General features: G+C 38.3%; 1 protein-coding gene across 4 annotated transcripts; it reads right to left on the reverse strand.

The window, feature by feature from the left end:
* Positions 1 to 639: 639 nt before the first annotated feature.
* On the reverse strand, positions 640 to 9,472 carry prdm2a (PR domain containing 2, with ZNF domain a). Of its 4 annotated transcripts, none has more exons than XM_032571689.1 (4): positions 9,054 to 9,472; positions 7,992 to 8,057; positions 3,102 to 7,052; positions 640 to 2,643 (listed from the first exon to the last, which is right to left on the reverse strand). In XM_032571689.1, exon 3 carries the CDS (start codon positions 6,980 to 6,982, stop codon positions 3,131 to 3,133), a length of 3,852 nt encoding a protein of 1,283 aa, XP_032427580.1. In that variant the 5' UTR covers positions 6,983 to 7,052; positions 7,992 to 8,057; positions 9,054 to 9,472; the 3' UTR covers positions 640 to 2,643; positions 3,102 to 3,130. The 4 variants fall into 4 exon arrangements, with proteins under 4 accessions (XP_032427580.1, XP_032427571.1, XP_032427589.1 ...); XM_032571680.1 differs by having other exon boundaries at positions 9,292 to 9,470; XM_032571698.1 differs by lacking the exon at positions 9,054 to 9,472 and adding an exon at positions 8,409 to 9,047.
* Between the last annotated feature and the right edge of the window lie 273 nt (positions 9,473 to 9,745).

Genomic DNA, 9,745 nt, shown 5'->3' on the forward strand with positions numbered 1-9,745 from the left:
AAATAATTTTAAGCTTTATTTTCCACAAACACCACTTCTAATTTGTTCAGTGTAGAGTTGTAGTCGCTACATGCAATGTGTGTCTTGTAAAATAAACATGTTTCCACTAAATCTACTGTTGATGCTAGGAGCGGCTATATTGAAACACAAAGTCGACATTAAGTCTTAACCGGGAAGTAGCCGGAGTTGCTCCCAGTGGGAAATCTGAGTTCGGAGAGAGTTCCAGTTGATTTTTCCTACTGGGAAGTTGGCAATTGGGAAGCAGCATAACTACCTACTCAGCACGCCAATGAGCCATCATTTGATTGAGCTGTGTTAAAACAGGGAGACAACTACAACATGTAGGATGCATTTTTTTAAATCTCCTCATAGGGTAGATTTCTGTTTTCTTCCACATCATTCTCTTTTGCTTCTTATATTAGAGCTTTTGAAATATACATTTGTACATCTTCAATTAGGTTCACCACTCCAATAAATGTTCATTATTCTTCTAAATATTGTTAGGAACTACCCATTTTACTCTCAAATTATAGACAGATGGACTATATTCTTTTGAGTCTTCAGTCTTTAAATAATGTATTTTTTTCCACCATCAATGATGTCTATGACTAAATATATCTGCTATAATTTTGGACACACTCATTTCAATAAAAGATTTAATCAGAATCAGTATCTTGTACATTTTGACTTTTGGTTACATGTCACACTTCTTTGAACCCAGCTGAATTAGATTCTAATCCACATCAAAAAACATTTTCTAAACAAAATCACATCAACTCATATTCAGTTGACGCTCAATTTATTTTTAACACTTGCTTGAAAAAAAACAAAAACTTTAGTGCAAATCAAACAGGAATTATTCAAGAACATGATTTTAAGTTATTAATAAATATACATGACTCAATTTACATTTTTAAAATGCTACAAGCACTTTTCACAGTTCAGCATCTGTCTCCCAATCTATTCTGTACATCCAAAAGGTTTCAGCCAGAACCAAAGAAACGCCAGCTTGGGCTGAAAAGGCCAAAAAAAAAACAACAAAAAATTACAGATGCAGAGACTTTATCAAGTTTCAGATTACAAAATTAATATTTAAATCTCACACAAAATTATTACCCTGTATAGCAGTTATTTTTCCAAACCTTTAGTTGATATAAGAAACAAAATCTTACATAAAACAAATACTATTTGATTTAGGACACTGTGCAACAAATGTTTTTATATCCCACAAGAATATCATCTCCTAGCCAAAAACAATTTTTGAAAGTACAAACAAAAGTGAAGTGCTTGTGTGTTCCAGATGAAAAACAAACAATATTACATTTTCAATCACTGTAGGGATAACAAAACACCACAAAACAAATGTTTGATAAGTATTTGTGGGAAGATGTGCAAAACAAAGCATAAAGAAGAGAGTAAGTCAGATGAAAATGCACAGATACCAAATATTGGGATTGGTTCAGTCAAAGATGCAACTAACTTCACATAATAGAAACACAGCACTTCTATTTGGGGTTGCGGTCCAAATGCATCAACTGGCAAGATTTCTCAGTTGTAGAGAATTTGTTTACATCAATCTGTAAATACATGAGAAAATACGCATTATCGCACTTAACTTAAAAGATGTTCATATGCTATACCCTCTGAACAAGAATTACACGTAGCTCAGATGTGAAAGTAAATTTCAATAAGACAACGGTTTATAATTTGCTAATGCAGCTAAATAAATTCTTCATCTGAGAAACACTGAAAGATGATACGCTTTCACTGTTGCCATGCTGTATTTGACCATTTTAATTAAATTTCATGGCACACAAGAGCATTCTATTCAAACTCATTTAGTAGCAGCTGGGCGTCAAAAAATGCCTTTAGCATTAATTTCAGTAAATATTACATTCACAGCAATTATGGAAAACCCACTACTCCGACTGTCTTTCTAAAAATTAATGATTACAAAACGTAGGACTTAAGATATGAGGTTCAGGCCAAGGTTACATTACATTGTGCTACTGTTTGAAATTCAGGTTTTTTGTAACTTCAGAAAAAAAAAAACTTCTCCAAATGTACAATTTCTGAACAGTAGACATGCCTTTTCTTTACTCACATTGCTGACCTTACCCCTCAGAGAAAAAGGTTCATAATCAGATTCAGTATTGAAGTTGTATCAACATAATCCATCTTAAATCTGTGTAGCGAGAGCAGAAGCTCAGAGACAGCATGCAATTAGAATTGAAACCAAAAGGCAACAGAGTACAAAGAAAAAGTGCAAATGCATGCCAGAAATGATTGCCACCTGCCATGCTCTCTAAACCGCCCATCAAGAAGGAAATGCGAGGAGCTCAGTTCATCCTACTTCCTTTTCCAATTTGTAGCATGAAGCAGCTAGATTAACTTCAAGTGCAACTCCAAGCTATTGACACAGCAAGCTTATGCAATGAAGGATTCTGTTTTCCTCAAAATCTCAAGCTACTAAAATGGCATTCACACATTCTCTCAAGTTCGCATTACAGGCCTGTTTTATCCGTTCTGTAATCAGTCATTTATTGTACAGTATAATGCAGTCTACAGGTCTACTGGGTTTCCAGTGTGATTACCAGTACTTCTCCCTGTAGGATAACGGAGAGTGTTTCATACAGTGGAGTCCTGAAACAACAGAATACAGAATTAAAGTTATGAATGGAAAACATAACAAATCATCAGGCTTTATGTACTTTGCTCTTCACACATAGCTTTACCCCTGAGAAAGATAAGAATAGAAAATACAACCAAAGACACATGGAGAATGGTAAAAGCGAAAAAAAAAAAAAAATGAAATCCCATAGCCAGAAAACACTAGCAAAGAGGAACATTTTGTCACCATGATTACAACTACTGGATCCTCTGTGCTTATTTGGGAGTCATACCAGAAAAAGGTCTTGTTTGTCCTACCATCACAAATGTAACCACGTGGAATTAGCTAAAAGCGATTGTGCGTGGCAACATTATCTCAGAATTTTGAGAAAACTGATCCCAAACACACATCAACAGAAATGGATCACCAGACACGAAATCAACCCTCCACTTTTCTATATCAATTATACTATTGGTGCAAATGTATTTACCTGCATATCCTGGAGGATTACTCATGTTCTCAAGCTGAGGATTTCTGCTCGGAGCAGCTTTTAATGGCTCCAGATGCAACTTCTTCAGTCTGAGCAGCAGCAGATTCATCTGTCAGCGGGACACTCTGCGGAGGCTTCACAATAGTGATTTTAATGGGAATTCCTTTGATGCTGTGCTGCACTCTGCTGTACTGCCGCAGAGACGGGTTGAAAGTGCGAATGGGAACTTCTGCAAGCATAGGCGCCTCTTCTTTGGGCTGTATGCGCTCCTTAATGATGATTTTACTTCGTTTGCTTGAGAAGACGGTTTGTACTGGAAGAATGGCAGGTCTCTTTGTAGAGCCAGATGTCTGGAGTCTTGTGTTATGCCGAGGCGGGGATTGCAGTTTCTCTTTTAAATGGGAAACTCCTCGATGCGAGTGTTCGTTGTTCTCTTTTGTGAGAGAGATTCCTCCCTCTTTCCTTTTTGTCATCTCTTTGGGCTTTTTGGGGCAGACGGCCATGTGTTTGGTTCTGCTGCGGCGCATTGTGAACTCTCTGTTGCAGTGAGGGCAGACAAAGATTTCTACCTGTGCAGGTGACAGTTTGTTTGCTGAAGAAATTGACTTGTTTCTATGTGGCATAATCCTCTGGACAAACTTCTTCTTCCTTTTATTAAGTATTTTGATCTTGACTGGTGGCTCTTGATTTGGTTTGGACCGGTTTCCCTGACTGACTCTGACTGAAGTATTTAGTCCATTAGCAGAGTTGGTCGTAGACAAAACTCCATTCTGGGTTTTTGCAAAGTGGCGTAAGGGGACAGGATTTTTTCTAGGCGTGTATCGCTTCTTATCACTTGCATTTGCACATACCAAGATGTGCTTGTGCAGCTCTGGCATATTGTCAAAGCTTTTCCCACACTTGGTGCACCGAATAGCTGTACTAAAGGTTTGTGGGATGTTGTGGGTGGTGAAGTTTGTAGCTGAAGCAAGTGACCCTGCAGGGGATCTGTTATGGTAAGGAAAGGGAGGCGGCTTAAAGCTGGGATAATGCTGGTTTATGCCAAGACGAACATCAGGCCCTTTGATCTTACATCCATCTGAAGTCATGATCTTAATTGTTGTAAAGAGTTCATCAGCAGTCATGTCAACTTCGCATTCTTCCTTTTTGACAGATTTTTTTGATTCCTCTGGTGACTTTGTGACTGAAGGATCTGTATTGTTTTTACTTGTGTTGTTGTAGTTCTGAGGTCTCAGTTTACCCTTTTCTTCTTCCGTGTATGAGCACTGCTGCCCAGGATGCAGTTCATTTTGATGCTGCTTCAGATTGCAAAAGTAGACAAATTCTTTTGTACATGCACTACAAACGTAGGTCTTTCCGACGCCGTGAAGACTCGATCGATGGTCGAGTAGCGCGGATGGCTTGCCAAACAGCAGCACGCAGAACTCACATTTGTAGGGCCATTCATCTGCATGGTCAGCCACATGATGGCCAAGTTCTTTCATTGAGTGGAAGAGCCTTTCACACACATTGCAGATGAAATTCTTGGTGAAAGTCTGCTCCTCTGCATCAACTGCTGTCTCATTTAAGGGTTCTTCCTCAGTTTTGTCAGGAGGAGGGGAAGGAGGTGTTGTAGGTGCGGTTTCAGACATAGAAACAGACCCATCAGATACTTCCTCAACTTTTTTTGTAGGAAGCTCTGTACTAACAAGTCCTAGACCAGGTTTTGAGTCTGCCACAGGAGGAGAATCAGACATCACTGGGGTGTTAGATGTCAGGGTTACAGATTCTGGGATGGCAGACACAAGAACAGGAGGGTCCACAGGTTGAAGGTCAGGTAAAGATGTGATCCGCTGTTGTTCTAATTGATTGATGACCATCTGAGTGGGTGCTAGAGGCTCAGCTGTATTCTCTTGTAAAGTTACTGTAGCTGGCACAATACTTCCTGGAGCTTCAAGAGCTATGGTACACTCTATTAAGACGGTGCTGCTGGCTAATTTGAGTAGGGAATCATTTAAGGTTACAGTGGGTGGGAACGACACTTCTGACACAGGAGCAGATTCAACCATTGGTGGGTTGAGTGCAATCTGATCAGTGAGAAAGACGTGGCTAGGTAGATTCAGGGTTGGGTCAAGTGGCTGGGAGAGAGTGACAATGTTTGCAGAGTTGGCAGAGGCAAATGCAGTAGTTAAATCACACTGTGATGAATTTAATGGATTTTCTGTGCAAATCACCAAGGGTTCTGGAGATATGTTTGGGGCAAGTACCTGGATTGGTTGGTTTGAGGGGTTGGAAAGAGATGAAGGTGGAGCCAAAACTGTGATCAATGAGGGAGCAGCAGGGAGTACAGTGTGAGTGACTGGAGAAGCAAATGCTATGGTGCACTGTGGAGATGGTTCCATGGCAAGAGAAGTAAGTGACGCAGGTGATCGAGTCAGAGAATTTGGGGGTAAGGTCAGTCCATAAACAAGTCCCTCAGCAACATGCTCCAGTGGGTTCACAACATCTGAACCTGTTACAAGAGTCAAGTCTGTAACTACAGGTGTTTCTGGATTCACATGGCTTATCATTTGCTCCTCACTACTTATTAAGACCTTTTCCGCCACATTTGAATTTGAACCCAATTCACCTGGGCTTTTTCTTTGTAAACTCAAATCTAGCGCAGCATCAGCTGATGCTTCATCTTCATTTCTTTTGACTGTATTAGAAAGATCCAGGGGTTGCTGGTTACATGGATTACCACCAGTCGCTGGGGCCCAACTCTCTGACAAAACAGGACTCCCTTCTGGCACAGCTACAGATTGAGTTGCATCATTAGTCTCATTTCCTGTTTGTTGGACAGGCGAGTTACACTGAGCATCAATCTGTCTTTTACTTCCATCACCCAAATCTAACAGATCTGGCTCTCCCGTTTCTTCATTTGCTGCAAGAATTTGCTGTGAGGACCCAGTGGGAGAGCCAGTTCTTCTCCTAAACTTTCCAGTCCCAGAAGGTAGGACAGTGAGTGAAACAGGTGATGAAGACTTCTGTCCGTCAGTGATGAGGGCAACTGTAGGTTTAAAACCCTCCTGTTTCTCAAGAAGCTGCTTAAGTTTTGGAGACAGAAACACAGTGCGTTCCTCCTGAACAATCTCTGATTCTGTATTCTGAGGGAACAGATTCTCAATCAGTGAAGACAGAAGTGATGATGAGGATGAAGACATGACCACCTCAGACTGCAGTTCAGTTTTAATCTGTGGTAGGAGAGGTGGTGTGGCGGTTCTTCTTTTGGATTGTTGTTGACCAGATGCTTCTGCATCTGTGTGTAAAACTTGGCTAATCTGGGCAGGGCCCAAAATTAGGGTGTCCATTCCAACTAAAGTTGAGGACCCGGAGCGGATTTCCATTTCACAGTTATTTATTGTACTTGTTGATAATATCTTTCCATCAATGTAAAAGCTAAGATTCTCTGAAATATTACTAGACACATCTAGCATATATTGCTCTGCCTGTTCTCCATTATTTTCCAAAACGGTAGTGGAAATAGTTTTTATGGCCTGTGTCTGTTGTTGAAATGAATCACTTAGTAGCGCTTGAGGTATTTCCTCTTCTGTCAGGTTGGCATTTTCCTTCACTGTAGGATGCAGTTGGTTATCAGGGACCCTGCCCTCCTGATGCTGTCTGTTCATACTTGTGGATATCTTCTCTGGAGATTTGCAAGGATGATGAACATGCATGTGTCGTTCCAAGCCTTGTTGGCAGGTAAAACATCTGTTGCAGTGCTGGCACACAAAAGCTTTTTTATCTGTAGCTTTGATGGGGAGCTTGTGAGAGTATAAGTGCTCCCAGCTGATATCTAGTTGTTCTTGTGTATCCTCCCTGTCTCTACGTTCAGAGATGTACAAGTGGGAAGAGTCTTCCATCCTCACTTAGCATATGTGTATAGTTGTTTGATCGATGTTTTTCCACACAGGATAGTGGCAGCAGTCATACCTATTAAGACGATAAAGAAAATACTAGAATTCAGAAGTGTGATACAGAACATTGAAGGGTTGTATTAAATCAACTTTAGCAAAATAGAAAAGAAACAAGACTACGAGAAACATTAGCAATAGGAAATATTAGCTGGCTAATGTCATTTGTGAATCTAAACATCATTGACCATTTTACGAGGTCAATCCTAAAAAGCTGAATGGACCCTTTAGTAACACAACCAATCATAAGTGCAACATGGTTAACAAGAAAACACCCTTTTCATAAGATAGAAACCAGATTTAAGCAATATGCAACATATGTATTAATTCCAATGGGAAAAGGAATTTATAGAGGGAATAAAAAGCTGATTGAGGTAAATATAAACAAGATATGGGAGACCTAATAATATATTTCAACTGTTAACATCATTGCTGTACCACATAGAAAAATTGTTTTACATGCAAGGAAAAAAAACTAACTAAACTTATTTGTTAAGTTTACATCACAAATGCATCATACATTTCTGGAAAAATATCAAAATGTTAATCCAAAACAAAATGTATCTAAACTGATACTGTATTGGATAAAAAATGCTGTGGAAAAAGTATGTCCCCCTTAAGGTTTTCCTTTGTAAATATCACATCACAAAAACAAATTAAATATTCAAATTAATTTTGTAAGGAAAAAAAAGCTAACTAAACCAACCTAGACTAGGTTAAAAAAATAATAATTAAAAATACAAAGCATAACTACTAGTAGCAACAACTGTCAACATGTTTGTCAGTTTTGTATTAACTGTATTTTCATGTTGTATTAAAATTAGTTTAATGATTTTTAACATTTAAGTGTAATATAACAACAGCAACAGAGGGATACCTTTTATAGAACTACACTTCTTATTTACAAATGTTTCTTTGAAAGTTGGTAAGGTCAATTTAAATATTTATACTGGCTTACCATTTCCACTGCAAGTTTAGAATGAGTGTTTGTGGACTTTTATGCAGATCTTTTGCTGAGATATTTCTGTTGGGGAAAAAAAAACATGTAAATTGTTTAAAGGAAAACTGATCATTACTGCATGCTCCCACAAAACAAAAAGAAGCACAATGTGATAATTAGCAATGGGGTGAAAGTAAACGATACAAGTAGTAGTTCATTTTAACAAAACAAAAACAAATTGTTTTTTTTCTGTTCCTATCCTGACATATAGGAACAGAAAAAATAAAGCACATTAGAGGATAACAGAACAGAAAATTCCCTTGAGAATACTACCTAGATATCCTTAAACATTATTTAAAAGTCTTTTACAACAATAGTTATAAAATACTAGTGAAATATACAGTTGACAATAGGGCGGTGGATTTTGACATATACCTTATGTACTACGACAAAATGGCAGGCCTGTCATGTCTTATTTGTTCTCCCATGAATCTTGTTTGGAAAACAAATGTCAACCTAAATACATAAGAAGCCTAAATCTAACGTTTCACAACACGCATTTCCAAAAACATACGTTTTAAAATGTGTATTTCGCATAATTATGCACACAATGCAGCGTTAAAGTACATAAAGACACGAGATGACATGCAAACAAAGACTTTTTAAATAGATGTACACTCCCGTTATATTTACAGCACAATAATCCGGTGAATTATTGTACAAGTGAGGCACTATTAAATATATTAGCAGAATCTATACCTTTCAAGGGCCCACAGAAATGAATTAGTAGAAGCTGTTTTAAAATATTCGGTTTCTATTTTAATTACTGTAGACTACAACAGGTCTCTTTTTACCACTACCACGTACATGCCGATAAATAACAGTTGTTTTATTTTAATAAGTTAAAGGCAGACAGGCGATGAGGTGCGCCTCCCCTGGTTCGGTGACGCTCCCCCGTCCTTGCTCCATTGCTAACAGCTCACACAACACGTCGTCACATTTGCTCTGGCTACAGAGCCAGCTAGCTCCTCTTAATTTAAGGTCAACTAGATTTACGAACGCAAGCTTTTAACTACTTACCGAGCCGAATGCAGACACTAAGAAATTACTAAACTGACGTCTTCGAACAAAGCCTCATACACCATTTCTAAAAAAGGGAGTTGTTATCGACCGCTGTGTACGCATCTACAGATAGCCACAATGCTATTGCTAGCTTGTTAGCGTTTGCCACGAATTAAAACCAAATGTTAACCGCGACAGCCTCAAGTACAGGTTGGTGAATAAAATTTGCGAAGAAAAAGAAGGTCTTTAAACATACACGATGCTTCCAAAGTTCCGGAAAGGTTTGAAACAGTCCTGTTGTGCACCTTGTAGACAGCTGTTTTTCCACTTTACTCTATCAACAAAATTTCGGCGTTCTGATTGGACAGAGAATTAGGATGTCAAAATATAACCAATCAGCGAGAGGCTTCTTAAAGTTGAATTTTTAAAAGGACAAAAAGACTGCTCTTGCAAATAAAATACACCTAATCTGAACCAAACTATTATTGTGGTGTGTGACTGTAATCATTTTATTATTACAGAATTAAAATTAGTAATACTAACACAGCATGTTTTTGAATACGGAAACCTGGATCGTGAAGCAAATTTGAATACTTGTGTAAAAATAAGATGGTTTTATAATGTATGCGATCTTTTTCATTAACTTTTCTTATCCGATGTAATTGCCTTGAATTTGACGAGTTCCAAAAATATAAATGCTCATTTTAGAT

The sequence above is a fragment of the Xiphophorus hellerii genome, chromosome 1, assembly GCF_003331165.1.
Source record: "Xiphophorus hellerii strain 12219 chromosome 1, Xiphophorus_hellerii-4.1, whole genome shotgun sequence".
In the NCBI taxonomy this organism is placed as follows: domain Eukaryota; kingdom Metazoa; phylum Chordata; class Actinopteri; order Cyprinodontiformes; family Poeciliidae; genus Xiphophorus; species Xiphophorus hellerii.

Bases quoted from the DNA above. Each gene is read 5' to 3' on its own strand.
- prdm2a (XM_032571689.1), bottom strand. From the start codon at position 6,982: ATGGAAGACTCTTCCCACTTGTACATCTCTGAACGTAGAGACAGGGAG.